Source organism: Nyctibius grandis, chromosome 4 (genome assembly GCF_013368605.1).
Source record: "Nyctibius grandis isolate bNycGra1 chromosome 4, bNycGra1.pri, whole genome shotgun sequence".
Lineage (NCBI taxonomy): Eukaryota > Metazoa > Chordata > Aves > Nyctibiiformes > Nyctibiidae > Nyctibius > Nyctibius grandis.
The window spans coordinates 72249569-72267203 of NC_090661.1; the positions used below are offsets into that span (position 1 = coordinate 72249569).

Genomic DNA, 17635 nt, shown 5'->3' on the forward strand with positions numbered 1-17635 from the left:
CAGCTCTGGTATGTAGCAGTGAGGTTTGTTTGGTTTTTTTTTTGGTTTTTTTTTTTTTTCCTGCTGCTCTAAGATTTCAGGATGATCCAACAGTACATTCACTGGATTTGAGAGGTGTTGTTCAAGGGGGAATTCCACTGCTGCCTCAAAACCAGCTTTTTGTGGTATCCTGACTTGACCCTTACTGAATGTCTTGCATCACGTCTGAAACATTTTGTTGTAGGAGCACAGCAGCCTATTCCTTTCATAGGAATGGTTTCATCTATTGCTTGCTGTTAGCTTAATAACCTTTTGCTACTTGAACTGTCCTTTCTGCCAGATTATTTTTTCACAGCTTCCTCTGGGGTTTGGCCATGAGCTGAGCATGTAAGGGACCGCTAAACAAGAAGAAAAATACCTCCAGCGATCTTAGCTGAGCAACCCTATTTAAGAAAAACAACTGTGTTTGATGAGACAATTACACAAAGCAAACGTTTAAAGGACAGAATGCCAAATACTAAGCCTTTATTAGCAACACTGTTACAGTTATAAAAGAATACGATCCCTTTCTAAGCCTCACAGTCTACCTGCATCCCTGTATTAATTCAAAGCGCTGCTGGATGGGCTTTGTGAGTGTTGTAGGACTAATCCCTATAGTTCCTTGATTATGAGCATGTGCAGAGCAGCCGAAGGTACAGTCGTGCATGTAGAGCTAACAGACAGAGACTTGCCTTGCAATGCCATGTTTGTGCATGTGTTCCTACAACTGAGAAGGATACAGGGAGCCTGCCTGCCTTGCTGACTTATCTGATGTTTTCTTGTTTCTGTTTCAGCATTCAGGATAATTCCTTCAACACGACAGCTTTAGCAGAGTAAGTGAACACTTTAAAGATGTCCTTATTTTTAAATAAGAACGATAAGTTTAGTTACTGCAGAGAATAATTCTTAGTAGTATGTGAGAAGTCGCAAGATATCTGTCATATTTTTTGATTCAGTTTTCTGTAATCTAAGTATATTATTGACTGTATGGGAAGGATTGCATGAAACAGCTGCCTTTACATGCTCTGTGACCATTTAGCAGTGAAATACCTTTCTGGGAGAATATATGTTTGACGCACATCACACATGTTTAAATGCGTGATTTACAGTGTAGGATAAATCTTCTGTGAAAATATTGCTCATTTCTGGTACTGATGATTTTGACAAACACAAGTCTGTCAGTTTTCTAAGAACACATGGGCTGTACTTCCTGCAGGCGTTATTAGAAAAAAAAATTCTTTGCAAATATTTTGAAAAAAGTAACTATACATTATTTAGACAGGCCAAGTACCAAATATCTAATTTCTTTGTAATCAATTCCATAAACTCATTAGAAGGCCTTTCATATGATCATAAGGATATATATATGTTGATATTTTTTGTTGTTGTTTTACAGAGAAAACAGAACAGGACAAGGGAGAACACTAGAAAGTCAGAAAGCCAAAGCTTTAGGAACTATTGCAAATTAAATGGTCTTTGTTTTATTTCAGTCTAAATCACTTCAGTTTTGGTATTCTCTACATTATTATTTCGCATGCTTTTGATTGTTTCAAAAGCTTTTAGGAAAGATTCTTCAGCAGTAATGTGCCAAGCAGTTTCTCAGGAAAGAAATTATTTGTAGATTAGTTTGTATATTAGGTGAGTTTTACACTGCTAAAATGCTTATAATTTAAAAAACCTTAGCTGGACAGTGAGCAGTTTGCCTAAGTGTTGTGGGGACAGGATACATTCTGAAAGCCGGCCAAGTTGTAATCGCCTGAGCCATCCCTAAGTGTTGCTAAAAGTAACATTTCATAGGGATCCAGATAATTTCCCTCTCATTCATTGCTTCACTTTATTTGCTTATGTTGCCTTGCTTTATTTAATATTTTAACTTAGTCACTCTTTTTGTGTGATTGTGGCAGATATGGAAAGATTTAACAGAAGCTAATAAATCATTAAGTAATTTTTTATTATTTTCTCGTGTCCCTATTAGTTAAGTGGTGAATTGTGGTCTGTAAAATTCTGGGATGCTCCCCCTTCACAGAAGAATAACCAGATTACGGATAGTACATTTTTCACATTTTTTTCTACTTCCCTTTTCTCTGTCCCTAAGTACATGCATTGTTTCCATAGAGATTCCCCTGGAGTGGCCCCTGTGTCTGCCTCACCCTTGAGGTTTCTGGGACTTGAAGGTGATGGCCTTTCTCTGTCGTGCTTCATGTGACCATTAAGACAAGGACCAGGATGGCGTAAAAGCTGACTGTGTAGTGCCAGCACTGCCCCTGGGGAAAGGGAGAGGGGTGCGGACGGTGCTGTGCTGAGCTGAGAGGCAGCAGCATGGCAGAGCTGGGGCTGGGCCAGGCATTGCCTGAAGGGTGAATCTCCCTCATTTAAGCTGTTGTTGGTTCTGTTTCAGGGGCTTTAATTTTTAATCTTATCTTCCCAAACACAGAAGTAGAAACATGCCTTTAGAAAACAAAGCAAACGAACAATGGTATTTGAAAAACATTGTCCAAATGAACAATGACGTCTGAAAAGCATTGTCCAAATGAACAAACTTGATTTCCAGAGTTGATTTCCCTAAATCCTGTTTAGATCCTCCCCTCAAAGCCTGTTTTTGAGAACTGCGGAGGATACACGATTCTTACTGATTTCAGCACTAGTTACTCGTGCTGGCCATATCTGAAAATAGGTTACTTTTATTTAGCAGAATAAAGAGAGAGCTTGCCATGCAAATTCAGACATCCCCATTTGACAATGTCTGTCTTGTGGCAAAGGCAAAACCAGGGCTTCCTGAATGACAAAAAGTCAGTGATACAACACTTTCAGGAACATTTCTAGAGACAAGGCAAGTGCCTGGGGCTGTTAAGCTTCCAGCAAGCCATGCGTGCAGCCTGGTTTAGAAGTTGTTCATGTGAACATCTTAAAGGTCAAGTCAGCAAAAGGGGCCAGTTTTCAAGTTGTACTGAAATGGCTCCTATGGAAAGGTGAAAATGAAAGAAAGTTTAAAAAGCTAATACCATTAAACCAGAGATAGAATCATAGAATGGTTTGGGTTGGAAGGGACCTTAAAGATCATATAGTTCCAACCCCCCTGCCAAAGGCAGGGACACCTTTCCACTAGACCAGGTTGCTCAAAGCCTCATCCAATCTGGCCTTGAATACTGCCAGGCAGGGGGCATCCATAGCTTCTCTGGGCAACCTCTTCCAGATCCTTGGAAAAAACATAAAGAGGCAGACCTACAAAGAGTCAGAGTAGCAGTCCATCTAGACTGGGATCCCATCTCTGACCTGACTCTGACCAGTGCCATAAAATCAGTAATGGATGTACTTGCTTTTAAGAGACATATCCATCAGCCAGTGGTTAGATACGGCACTGTAGGAAAAGGATTCACATCACTGGTTTTGTTAAAAGATATACTTCCTGCCCAATGTAAGCTTCAACCCATATGGATTTATGACTTGAAGCTGTTCTGGCATATTCTCTGATGTTTTAGGAATAAGTGAGATTCTGCTCTAGTGTTTGGATTGGTGGGAACTCTCTCTACTATATGGCCACAAGGTTTCATAAAACTTATCAAACTCTTGAATATCCCTCTATCTGTTAAATATAGCTAAATTTGGACAACAAGATTTACAAGTTACTGGTGAGAGGAGTGTGTGCATGTCTGTGTTGATATGTGCAGACACGTGGCATGAACACATAAGCTGCATTTTTAAAGAAGCCAAGGAAAAAGCACTTATGCTTTAATGATAGATATTTGCATTGTAGCATGAATTCGTCTTTGTAAAGGTCCTCCTATGATCTTAGCCTCAAACACTGTCTTGTGTGAGTGAGCTTTCTTGGTTAATATTTATTTTTATGAAAAGAAAAGTTTCTATTAACAATTTCAGAGTGTGTTGCTTCTTAATTTCCTCACAATCCTTTTTTTACATGATGGACACGGTCTTCTCTGATGCATTATTGCTTATCTTTCCTATCTACTGCTGTCTGGTTATTCAAATACATGTTGTCACGCTCACTTATGTTGTTCTGTCTTGTTTTATGACTTTTATCAGTTGCTGGATGCTAAGTTAGGATCTCTGCTTCTCAAGATCACCTTATTACAGCCAGCTCAGGGAAAGCAACCCCCAGGGCACTTCCCCAAGTTAAGGACTATGCATGCCAATATGCACACATAGACTTGGCTGATGAACCTGCGCTCAGTCAACCATTGTCCCTCCAGGGAATGCTCCCCGTTGCCAAAATGGTCTTTCAGGACCGAAGGTTGCCAAGTGTGGCGACTGGTGAGAGGAGGGGGTGAGTGAAGCCGGTAGCAAAGCTGCTTCCTCCCACCTCATCTTTCTGTGGCACATGAGGGAGGGAGAGTTTGTCCCTTTGGAGGGTCCCTGGCCTCTGTTGACTGTGGCTTGGCCCATGGTGCACAGCACGCCTCATGGCATCTTACTACTCTCGTGTCTGTGTTGGGAGCTCTGTTCATCCAGCTCTGACCGTGGCACTGTCTCCTCACAGTGTATTTCCTTGCTACGTTTTTCTCCCTCTGAAATTTTCCATCGTGTTTTCCATCCAGGTTTCTGGTTCCTTTCATACTGGACTTCCTTCTTCATACCCCCAGTATGTCCTATCCTCACACCTTGCTGGTGTCAGACACCCATAAGGTAATTAGTGATAGGCCAGAGGGGAAGGTGTGACTGGCATCCGGAGGCAAAGGCAACTGATTTTTACAGTGAATTTATCCATTTTGTACATCAATCTCTGTCTTCCATGTGTCATCCCACTTTGCCTTGTGGGGAGAACTGCACCCGTTGCCGGAATATTGTGTGATTAGGGGGCTCTGCAACTGTAGTTACGTGTTCCAGTTGCGAGCAGCAAATGCTTTCATCCATGTGCTGATGTATTCAGGAAGTGTAACCACTTGAGTGTCCCTTTAAATATTTTCTGCTGCAGTCTCACTTTTGAGAAAGATGCTAGCAGAAGACTGGTGGGAAAGAGGAATATATGAAAAACCTTGCCATCAAATTGCAACGCAGAGCTATAAATTTATCAATGTGCTCTGTCCTAAGCGGGGCAGTTCTTCTGAAAATTTAAGGAGTCAGTGGACGTACAGGCTGCTTCCCCCGTAATGAAGAGATTCCCCTGCCAGCAACCTTCAAGTGGTCCAGGCCTGCTTAGTGTCTGTGTCCTGGGAGTATGAACAGAGGGTGAGGAGAGGGTCCTGACTTTTCCTCAGAAATAACGCCTAGAAAGAGTGGATGCATATTTGTTACGAGTGTATGCATGTGCATGTTTATTTGAAAAAAACCTGCTCATAGGCATTGTAGTTATATCATTCTGCAAAATTCAGCCATGATGCACAAGATAGTGTTCAGCACTGAGTGGTTAGCATATTCATCCAGACTTCTCTTTTGATTAGGCAGCCTTAGGACAATTTTGTTGTTTGTAACTTAAGGAGATGTAGTTGATTATGATTCTTCAGGCATCTTAAAAAATTCTGCTAGTTCACTTTTTAAGACTAACAACCACTTTATAATTTATTTGGGGATTCTTTTTCCTGCTGCACTGAGTGACTGCTCTATTATAGTTAATAGTTTTGTGAGTCTAGGAGAAAAACATCCTTAGCTAACTGTTTCTAATTCTTCTTTTTAATGTGAAGTATACTATAAGCAATTAAAATACAGAATTTCTTGTAATTTTCCTGTAATTTTTATAGTAACATCTGAATTTTTGTCATAATTATTTCCATCTGGCTGAAAATGATACACCAAATTGTGTATACTTAACATCTCAAATCCTCTTCTTCCTCTGAGATTTAGACTATCATGGAGCAGCTATGACATTAAATGACCCCAACTAAGATGTGAGAAGGAGAAATATGTTTGAGCTGCACTGTCATGTTATTAAAAGCTAAATTTCTGCAGCTGGTAGAAAATCAGCAATTATTTTGTATCCATTTTCAAGGTGTGACGGGGATTCAGACTCTGTGCATGAAGATCAAGCAGGCAGTTCCAGCCCCAGGTATTCTACTGCAAATTTTGACTGAAAGCCATTGGCAACAAATAAAGCTGTCAGAGTGCTTCTGTTAAACCATTAGATAGAAATCTTCATTCTCAAGGGAATGCAGAGTTTCTGGCGTAATACCTGCTAAGGCTATTAGTATTTCTGGGAAATGCATATTTGTCTTGTGTACTTATGTGTAAATACAAAGATTGATTACTATTTTTATTATATGAGTAAATATATTATGGTCTGTGTTCTTAACTTTACATCATATTACTTTAATTGAGATGCTGCTCTGATGCTAATACATTGAATTTTAATGTACAGCAGCTGGTACAAAGTAGTACCAGCTGTGGAAGGATATGCTCATTGATGAGTGTGTGAAAAAAAAATCCTTCCAATTGTAGCTTAACTGAAGTATTCTTGAGGCATGTGTCTCTCATGGTTATGTTAGTATATGTTGATTGCTAGAGGATGCAACTTAAACTTTCAGAAAGATTTTTAAATCAGATGATACCTTAAAATTAGTAACGCTTCTGCACATTGTTAAAATGTCCATAGATATAAAGCACCCTACCCTGTAACTATAACAACTGCCTTGGAGCACACTTGCAGAAGGCATGGGCAGCAATGGTGGTTAACTCCATAGGCACCCTGCGAGCATCCATCTGGATGCTGATGGGCCACAGATGGAAAGTGAGTTTGGCAGCTCAGAGTCCTTAGGAGAAAATGTTGAATTGGCAAGTTATGCTTTCTAAAAAAATCTCAGGGGGATTTAATTCAATAGACCTTGACTCCCTCAGTTGTGGAAGTTTCACACCAGGAGAGAGGTCATCTCTCAGCTAACCATTAGGATTTTACCAGCTGAAGCTAACATCTGAAATACCAACTGCAAACTAAGCAACAGCCAGGGATTTCGGAGCAGTAATGCCGATCTGCTCATCCTGCCAACTAAGCAGGCAGCCTCGCATTCTGCATTGCGGTAACTTTCTTAGTGGTGCCAGGGAGAAGTTCCCAGTGGAAGGCATTAGGCCAGCCTAAGGCTGGATTGATTGGGTGTGGATAAGACTAGCAAGGTCTTCTTAGGACAGGTTGCACTCTGTAAGCTTGGTGGAGGTTGAAAATATCTGTCCAAGATTTCGTGGTTAACTGAGGAACCATGAGCAACAGTGTCTGTTTAAACAACCAGATGTGCTGTTATAGAGGAGGACCTTTTCTCCAAACTGGGAGCACATCATGCTTGTCCCTTCCACCAAAGACATTTCTGGCTGTTCAAACCCTACTTTGTATGCTTACCTCCCTCACTTTGACCAAAAGCCCTCAAAAACAGAGATTGTCAGAAGGGAAGTGTGACTATAGGGAGGGATTATTTTACATGATGACATTTTTGTGAGGTTATAACCTAGTGTGAATCACTGGACAGGGAGAGGTCTTCTGCATGAAAATGTTTCAGATTTCATTTGGAGGATATGAACTACAGGGCTGAAGTCAAAGAGTGCCTCTAAAACTGGTCTTATTTAAATGGCTCCACAGCTGAATGTGTAGGAACACTAACAGTAGTTTAGCTTGTGATTTGACAATAAACAGTAGCCTCTCAGATTCATTTTACTAATGTATGTATGACAGTGTCTGGTGTGTAGACTACTCAACTTGGTAAAATTAAAATGCCATGAATAGCTAAGAACTTGTTGCTGTTCTTCCTTCATAATGTTTTGACAGGTGTCTAAATTCCTGCCTGATGCATTTCAATTTTATTTTCTTACAGAGATGATGGTAACAAAGAAAATTATCCGGACAACGCTGCTGTCTTAGAGGAAAGGCAGCTGCCTTTGCAAGATACTCAGCAGCACAAGCAGCAGCAGGCTGTAATTGACTGCGCTCTAAAGCCTGAAATGGGCAACTTAAAGCTAAGAAAACCTAAGCCCATTGCAAAGCTAGAAAATGGGAAAAGCCATGAGGAAAGTCAGGTAAAGAACTAAACTTACCAAGGGTAGGTTTATGGCACATTGTCTGAGCAAGCGTACCTTTTGAAATGCAAAGCGGGACTCCCTGGTAATCCATGATGTGACTGAGACCCCCCAATAATCAATCCCGATTTTTCAGGGACCTGGAGTCCTGGAACCCTCCTGTAATGACAGACAATTTCTTTCAGCCAGGGAATTGCAGAGAGAGGTGTGTTATAGCTGCTATCAGAAGTGAGTGGAGAGCATAGCTGAAGATGTGCAATTATCTCTCTTTAGATTTCCTGTGACTGCTTCACCAAATATAAAAATCTTGTTAGTTGCAGCACTTGATTAGACTTTTTCTGATTTGTTTGTTTGACTGAGGATCTCTTGTGCTGGTATTTTGGCTGCCAATGCAGAGATTTTGTACTTTCCCTTTATCTTACTTTCTGTTTTCTCTCATCAAGATAAGTAATCTAGTCTATTCCAATGCAGATTCTCTTGCCCACAGGCTTCCCTGGGTTGAGCTGAGGGGAGCAGAACTGTAACTTTTCTAAAGGCTTTAAAAAAAGACTAGAAATGAAGAAGCTTCTGCCACTGTCTGTGGAGGTACATTGCTATGTAGACTCCAGAATTACCACCTCCCAGCAGCTGCAGGAAGGGCCTCTGTTCTCCCCTGGTACCTCCCAAGTCATGTCTCATGTGCAGTGTAAGGGATAGAGCTCTGGTCCAGGTTTAACCCCTCAGCTAGACATATTCTCAGGGTTATGAGACAGTTGATGTTAACGTTGGTAGATTGTCGACCTGTGTAGGCACAAGGCCTGAGAGATGTCTGTATTTACATCTCTTCTTTGATGTGTGATGTATTTGGCTATTTTTGGTCTCTCCTCTTTTCTTGTTTGTGGATAGAAATTTGCAGAGCACTTTCTGAAAGGCTTTGAACCCTTCATAGACCAGGAATTATTTTGGTTCATTTTTTCAAATTTAGAGTGGGAATTCATCAGTTTGGATGGCATGTCTTACCTTCTAAGTGAGGAATATCCTTTTGAATCCCAGAAGAAAAAAGTAAAAGCAAATGGCATCCCAATGGTATTATCACAGTCTCTTTCAGAATACCAATGACAACTCTTGCCCTAATCTTCTTGCATGTTTTTGCTGGAGTTCATCCCTGAGATGAAGTAATAACTGCTGATTTTTTGGTAACTCTATTGAATTACTAGGAAATGTTATTTAGGCTGCAAGGAGATGAGGTGTGCATGTTTATCAGCAGATAAGAAAAATGATAGAAAGTTTTGCCATGTGAAGAGCAAGTGGAGGCATATCAGGAAGAGGAGTCATGAAGAAGTCATAAACAGGGCATGTTCTGTCTCATAGATCATCTGTTGCTCTTTCAGCTACTTCCAAGTCTCCTGTCTGCCTGCTCCCGGTGTATGTCACGCCTGTATCTCTCACTCAATGAAAGCTAACATAGCACAGATTTGCTGCTCTAGGGTATTTTATGTGGCCTGAAGTGGTTAACTGAAAATGTTGATATTCTTTCATGGGAAACTTTTTGAGTATATAATTAGACTGGCATAAAATACCAGTGCAACTTAGATATACAGCCTCTGACAGGAAAAACAGTATCAGACAGATAATTGTCACATGACTCAAGGGCTTGAATTAGGAAAGACAAAAGTGGTCCTGAGCCCCCACACTACCCATTGCTCCCATCTCTGGCATACTGGAAGAGGTAAGATATGTAGGCACTTTTATCTCACCTTTGATTTGATGGAAGTACTTGAAGAACAAGAGCCAGTGTAGAGCTTTGAGTGTAATATACAACATAAACACAAAGCAAGCATCCTTCCATACAGAGACTCCACTCATTCATAGAGGGAATTGTATCCTAGTACCATGAAAGATTATTCAATGGATATCCTATATCTACACTGAGTTCAGTGGTGCTTGCTGGAGAGGAAAGAGTTTGCCTCTCGGAATGATTTGCAGAAGGAAGCTGTTTTAGAGAAAGCATCTACCAAGCCCTTCATTTCACATAGCCTTCATTCTCATTAGTAGTGATGTGCGTGCTCCTTGACCCTGAGTGCTTGCCTTGCTGCATCTTCAGCTACCTCAAGGGCTTTTGTTCTTAAAGAAGCAAGCATCTGGCTCCTGGCTTTGTTAAAGTTGCCTGTGAAAAACAAGGCTCTGCTTGCAGAAGAGCTCTGCAAAGGGTTTGTTTCTGTGTGTGGGTTCTCATTAGGATCCTTGGTGTGTTATGACCTCCCAAACTCTATTGCAGCTGTCTGTGTTAGCAGCCCTAGTCATGAACTGGTAGCAACTGCTTCTTCCATTTGGAAGCTGAAAGCAAAGTGCTGCTGTGTTGTTTCTAGTAGCTGTTGTTCATATGAATATGGCAGTTGTTATTATCTGGAAAAGTGGGCCAGGCTGATGCTTCGAAACACTGTGCAACTGCATAGACCTTCCCTTTGTGAAACACCTTGCCACCAAGCCACTCAACTGATGTACTTACAAGAAGCTGATGTCAAGCTGACAAACAGCAATATCTGAGTACATGCATTTATGAAAGAGAAGCATGATGAAACTGTTGATCCTCGCTTTCCTGAGTTTATTGACAGAGTGCTTTTTCAAAAGTCTCCTCACTTCCCCAACCTGACTTCTCTGTGGCATCACAAAGAAACAATGACAATATTGCAGTGACAGTCTCTCTTTTAAAGGCATTGCTCTGATAAGCCAAGGAAATGTTTGCTACTCGCGCCTATGTGTTATAAGCCCATGAGTTACTTTTTTAGAAAATTGTCCATTTAAAATCAGAATAGGCTACTGGGAGATAAAGAAGCTTGTTGCATGTGTTGGAAGGCTTAAGGTCTTGGATGTGAACCAATTTTGTGTGTCTTTCTACTACTGAGAATCCAGGGGATTCCCACTGTAGAAAGGTCACTGAGAGGGAACAGACCGCTGTGTTCAAGTAGAGGAAAGATGGCCAGCTTGGGGATTTTGAGCTTCACAAGACTCAGTTTGCTGAAGTGTGATTCCTGTGCCTCTGATTTCTTTGACACAAGTGTAGTACTGTTGTCATGTACCCTAGGTCTTGATGAAGAAAGGGTTATTAAATTTACAGTGATGATTAATAGGACCAAGTCTAATAAAAGTGCAGTACCAAGTGACGTCCCTTGACCCCACTTATCAGCTGATAAAATGTCACTAGAGTAAAGCTGTACCTTGGGTATTGCATGCAGTTATTTCTTTGGAGGCAGGAGCTGGGTATGGGGGCAGCTGTAACCTTTCTAAAATGTGGGAAGAGAGGCAGGCTGCTGGAATGTGATTATGTTGCTATACTCCAGCTACTTGGTTTCATCTTTCCTATGGTTTCATGAGCTTCTTTAGCAATTCCGCAGTGTTAATCTACAGAAAATCAAATCAATTAGGATTTATTTGACTTCAAGAGGTGAGGAAGCATATGCTCAGAACATACTCCAGGGAGTCAGTGTGAGAACAGATGATGAGGAATGGAAAGTCTGCTTTCCTTGCCTAATCCTTTCTCCTGTCACTCACATTTGATTGCACAGTCACGAATACAGTTTATTAAATGAGTGATCCTCAAATTCCTTACTGATACTGAGACATATAAAATGACACTAAACCTGCTAGCTAATAGGTAGAGAAAATAAAAGTTCAGTTTTAAAGTCAAGGTAAATGACTATAAAAATGAAATGGTGGCTTGACAATCAATGCCTAGAAATGGGAATGCTGAAAGCTACTGTGTGAAATTTTGTATTTTGAGTATAAGTTAAGTGGGAAAACTACATGGATTTCAAAGAACTTCCAGTAGTTTGACATTTCGTGGGTCTAAATGCACAGCAATCAAAAAAACAGAGCCGATATCAACATGACTTGGATGAGGGATTAGAGTGTGCTGTCAGCAAGTTCGCTGATGACACAAAACTGGGAGGAGTGGCTGAGATGCCGGAAGGCTGCGCAGCCATTCAGAGAGACCCGGACAGGCTGGAGAGTTGGGCGGGGAGAAATTTAATGAAATATAACAAGGGCAAGTGTAGAGTCCTGCATCTGGGCAAGAACAACCCCATGTACCAGTACAAGTTGGGGACAGAGCTGTTGGAGACCAGCGTAGGGGAAAGGGACCTGGGGGTCCTAGTGGACAACAGGATGACCATGAGCCAGCAGTGTGCCCTTGTGGCCAAGAAGGCCAATGGCATCCTGGGGTGTATTAGAAGGGGTGTGGTCAGCAGGTCGAGAGAGGTTCTCCTCCCCCTCTACTCTGCCCTGGTGAGGCCGCATCTGGAGTATTGTGTCCAGTTCTGGGCCCCTCAGTTCAAGAAGGACAGGGAACTGCTAGAGAGGGTCCAGCGCAGAGCCACGAAGATGATTAAGGGAGTGGAACATCTCCCTTATGAGGAGAGGCTGAGGGAGCTGGGTCTCTTTAGCTTAGAGAAGAGGAGACTGAGGGGTGACCTCATTAATGTTTATAAATATGTAAAGGGCAAGTGTCAAGAGGATGGAGCCAGGCTCTTCTCAGTGACATCCCTTGACAGGACAAGGGGCAATGGGTGCAAGCTGGAGCACAGGAGGTTCCACTTAAATTTGAGGAAAAACTTCTTTACTGTAAGGGTGACTGAACACTGGAACAGGCTGCCCAGAGAGGTTGTGGAGTCTCCTTCTCTGGAGACATTCAAAACCCGCCTGGACGCGTTCCTGTGTGATATGGTCTAGGCAATCCTGCCCCGGCAGGGGGATTGGACTAGATGATCTTTCGAGGTCCCTTCCAATCCCTAACATTCTGTGATTCTGTGATTCTGTGATATTAGCTACACAAATACATGAATGTGTCAGGCAGTTTGCAAGTTCCACTTCAGTTTTCAGTATAGTCTGTTTATGTTTAAACCATACCTCCCATTGTAGATTAAATCTGTTCAATTCACTGTCCATTAAATGTACCTGCTTATTTTCTTGTATAGACTGGCATTTTCAGGAGGGGTAGGAGGCACTGCTGCTCAGGACTTCAGTCCTGGCTGTTTTCCATGTTGACACAGCACCATGAGGTATGCCAGGGCTGTGGTCCCAAATGCTGGTACAATATTTGCATGGTGCTGGCGTTTGAAGAGAGATGAAGTGTTTGTGTGTTGGATAAAGCGTATGAAGGATGCAGGGCACTTTCTGGAGTTCAAGAGCAGATTAAGCTGCTGTGTAAACACAGCAAAGGCTTGTATGTCTGTACTGTAATTCAGAAGCTCTGACAGAGATGGGTTATGACATGCTGCGATTTTTTTAAGGAAAATAGATTTTAAAAAAAATTTGGCTTGTGAAACAGAAGCTAATTTATCTCAATGTGTGTATCTATGATGGTAATTTTTGGCTGCTTCCAGACTCACGTATTATTTTGTGTACAAAGCAAATATCATGGTAGTGATCATGCAGCACTGAGTCTTTTCAACAATGCCTGGAGATTTCCCTCTTCACAGACCGCTTACCAGATGCAGCCCCATTGTAGAAGCTTCACTCTGTAGTGAAGAAGAAATAGAAATACAATAGAAGACAGCATTGTACTGTTGGATGCCTTTGACACATCAGGAGTGGATTTCATTGCTCTTAAGAAATAGAGGTTCCATCAAGCATGTTTCCTTAGGGTTACCCTTTAACATCCTAATGACATAACTTATGAACAACAACAAAGAAAAAAAAAGGAAAATAAAAGAAATAAAAACAACCAAAACCCACCTAAGTCCTCAAATATCAAGTCTGCGAGTGAACGCTTATTACCAGCGTATATTCTTGTCCCCAGTTTTCCTTTTCATCTAGCAGAAAGCATACTGAATTGCCATGTGTTCTCTGCTGATATTGGAGAGGGGTATTTGTTGTAGAATTGGCTTCTGCTGAAGCAAGTTTACCACTTTAATGCAGGTTTGGTTTTGCACCTTAACTAGACTGACTTTCTTTGACTGATTAACTTAAATAGTACAACACTGAGAAGACTTTAGCCATAAGATATGCTTGCTTAACTTGAGATACGCTTGTATTCTTCTGATGCTAAGCACATATGTTGAGGCTGTTGCAAGAACTCTAGACAAGTTCTTCAACTAGTATAAGTCAATGGCTGCTGCTTCTTTCCATATTATTGTATCCTGAATCTCCATATTATCATATGATGGCATAAAAACCTAGGATTCAAGTCCTGACTGGAAGTTGCCACTAATGATGCTATTACAGTTGTAAGAAAGTCATCTCCTGAACTCCAGTGTCTCCACCTCTTCCCACTGTCCTCCTAGTCTACATCCCTCAGATTTACAAATAACACAAATTCCCAGCTTCCGTTCCAGAGGTTTTTCTGAGATCTGATTTGTAGTCTTCCTATGTGTCTCTGTTATTAAATCTCTTTGAGAAAGAATATTTTCAGTATGCATCACAGTGAAGATGCAGAATTCTTTCATCCAGCTTTGCTGTTGCCAATATAGAAGTTACACTTTTTAGAGAATATAGGGTTATTCTTTCTATTTTCTGTCATGTCCAAAACCTAGCAAAATGTAAGCCAGTCCTTACAAGAGATTCTAAGCATGAATAAGGAAAATGCCTGTTCTACCTGGAGACCATCAAACCACTGAAGATTTCTGGGCAAATAAAATAAGCTGAACTGACCATTTTTATATAACTAGGAGAAAGTAATGTTAAGATAGTAATGGAAAAACTGGAACAGCTGCAAAAAACTACTGTCCATTTGTAACTCAAACTGCTATTACCATTTTTGGATAAAATATTCATTCCATACTATAGTAGACAGATATGGAGAGAGGGGGAGACATCTATCCTAGAAGGCTCTGAAGGAGACAAAGGGTAACAAAAGCAAGAGTAACGCTAGTCAGTTGAGTGAAACTCACTCCTTTCGCCCTGACATCACCAGAGCTTCATAACATCTAGTCTGAAAAAAAGACAGCCTCTGGTTTGGAGGTCTGTTTTGGAAATTTGCCCCTTGTGGGTAGTCAGTATGGTTGGAAAGCTCGATTAACCTCTGCTGGGTCAGTTCTACTGCAGTGGCTGATACCAAAGCAAACTAATTTAATGTTAGCACAGGTCTCTTCAGCTGGCAGGGGAGGTACTTTCCGCCCCAGGGCAGGTCTACGCTTCATAAATGCAGTGTGGACATACCCCATGGACGGACGAGTGTGTTAAGAGTTAGCACATGGCTGCTTCCTCCTGAGCTTCCATCATGATGGTGACAACTGCCTCTTTCTAGAGAGATTCCAACACTCTTTTTATACTCATCTCATAGACTCAGCAGGAGGAATTAACGTTCACTTATGCAACAAATATCCTGTAGTTAAAATGTCATCATGGAGAACAAGTAAGGTGCCAGTGATCAGACTTTTTATTTATTTTTACCAGTTTTTTTTTTTTTTTTTTTTAACAAGATCCCTTAGTCCTTCATCGTTAATTTTGAGAGGTGGGCACTGAATATTTCTCCTGAGAGGAGACCATTTGGGCAACTTTCTTAAATTTAAAACTTTTCATAAAGATGACAATTTTATAAAAGTGTAATTTAGTTTTCTTTAATACAATATATCTCTAAACAAGCTTCATTCATAATCTACAAAGATGGCACAGACCAAGAAGGAAGTAAAAGCAGCCACTGTTTTTATAAATGTAGAATGACCTCAGCCCTCCAAGTTCCCACCTGAACTGTCCTATCCAAACTTCTCACTTCCTTGCTTCCAACTAAGCGTTGAAACTGGAGCAAATTCAGATACATTGCTGTACCAGGGGAAGTGAACACCATTGGCTTGCAAAGCACATTGTATTTTAATTTTGTAAACTACTAGAGTAAAATATTGGATGATAAATCTAATAAAGAAGTAGGAAAAAGTCCCACTTTGATTATCACATTTTCAAAGAACTTTATTAACTTATCCCTTTGCAATGCAAGGGAAATATTATAACCCATTTTATAGGTAAGGAAATTAAGACATGCTGAACACATCTTGTCACAGCCCTACAACTAGTTTTTGAAAGCTTCAAGTAAAATGCATACCTTTCTAATTCCTACTGCCTTCCTCAATTTGTTGGACTATATCGGCTTTTTTTCTGTGTGGCAGGCTGGTTGATGTGACTTGTTTTTCCTCAGTGCCTTTCACTGCTGCAGTAATAGTCTATTTGTAAAGCTATGCATATGTTAGGGAAGGGAAAGAGCAAAAGGGAAAAGGGAACTGGTTACAACTTACAAATCTTATTTAAGTGAACTGCATTTACTTTTGTCAGCCAAAATTTTTCTGATGATGCCCAAGTAATAAAATATTACTGACATGTGAGTAAATAATTTCAAATGAAATGTGAATGTATACATAAGCAAAAAAATATTGAACTCTGTGTATAGCACCTCTTAGCTCAGAAGCTGACATCTGTTATCCTACTAATAAACAGAAAATGGTTACAGTCTGCTTTGATTTCAAAAATGTTTTACAGTGAAAGAAGATACTACTTTGTTTAGAATCTCTTCTAGTCTGTGTTTTCCAGTTGTTTCCAGATTATTACTAAAAAATAACAAAGAACCACAATCAGCATCTGGTTTCATGGAGCTCGTTTTTTTCTTAAAGCAAAATATTCAGCTAAGCCTGATTGGTACTGACAGGGCATTCAACATTTCTTTTTGCTTTGTGCAGGAGCTGGAAAGTGCATTGCCAGGCCTCTCAGAGTGGCAGGGGAAGGCTGGATCCTCAGCTAATGACTATGCAGAGAATGTGGCTTTAAGATGCCAGGAAGCAGTTGTGAGATTTCAACCAAGGTAAGCCTTGGGATAAGACAGTGCATTTCACTTTGGATTAACTGCAGGAAAGGCTAATTCATTTGCTGCCTTGTGTATAAAATAATCAGACTCCTGGCTCTCATTGGCAGTTGTGTTCTGTATTTATATGGCTAGAACTGTTTGGAGAAAGTGAAAGGGATGAAGATAAGAATGCAAATTCCATCATTCTTTAAACCCCTTGAATTTCAAGTAGGAAGAACATCCTCAGTTCAGAAACTTCAGTTCCTCTGTGCCAGGTTTCAAAAATATCTTGGCACTTCTTTTCTTTTTCCCCCAGTGCTGACTTGCCTCACTCTTTCTCAGAGCTGTATTCCCACTGAGGAATGGGAATGGGAACCCACACACCTGATTTTAGCATGGATATGTCTTTATGTATAGTTTAGACACCTCATGCTGTGGCAACTGTGCTTGTTCCAGTGCTGTGAAGGGTACAGGGTGTTCAGACTAGGCATTGGCTGAGTCTTGATGGCAAGTAACTCAGCTGATGATGAAGCAACTCAGCTCTGGTAACTATTGGAAGTCACAGTTCTTCCTCTGATCCTTCATGGCTGTGCAAAAGGCTAAAAATGAGGCTTCAACTCACTCAACTGATGCAATCTACCAGTGAAGGGGTGTCCTAAGGATAAGATTTAGCTCTTATTGGCGGGCTTGGACTGTGTAAATAAGATCATGCTCTTCACAGCCATCAGTTTTAGGGGCACCACTTTCAAATTTCCGATGCTCAGGTGCTCGTTAGGCCCTGCTTTGCTGTGCACATAAAGTTTCAGGTAAGTGAGCCAGTCCTCTGCTCTTTGTTCTCTGTCTCGAGGTGCATGACAGCTTTGGTGCTGTGTGGCAGAGGCTCTGGCTCTCTTTGGAGGGACCGGAGCAGCAGATGTACATCCC

At 41.0% G+C, this 17635-nt stretch overlaps 1 protein-coding gene across 3 annotated transcripts in view; it reads left to right on the forward strand.

Moving 5' to 3' along the window:
* Window positions 1-789: 789 nt before the first annotated feature.
* FAM13C (family with sequence similarity 13 member C) overlaps window positions 790-17635 on the forward strand; it is a 56343-nt gene continuing 39497 nt past the window's right edge. For all 3 annotated transcript variants that reach the window (XM_068398147.1, XM_068398148.1, XM_068398149.1), the window contains exons 1-4: window positions 790-851; window positions 5960-6016; window positions 7764-7965; window positions 16608-16729. In XM_068398147.1, coding sequence (XP_068254248.1) covers window positions 790-851; window positions 5960-6016; window positions 7764-7965; window positions 16608-16729 — 443 coding nt within the window. The remainder of the gene's footprint in view (window positions 852-5959; window positions 6017-7763; window positions 7966-16607; window positions 16730-17635) is intronic.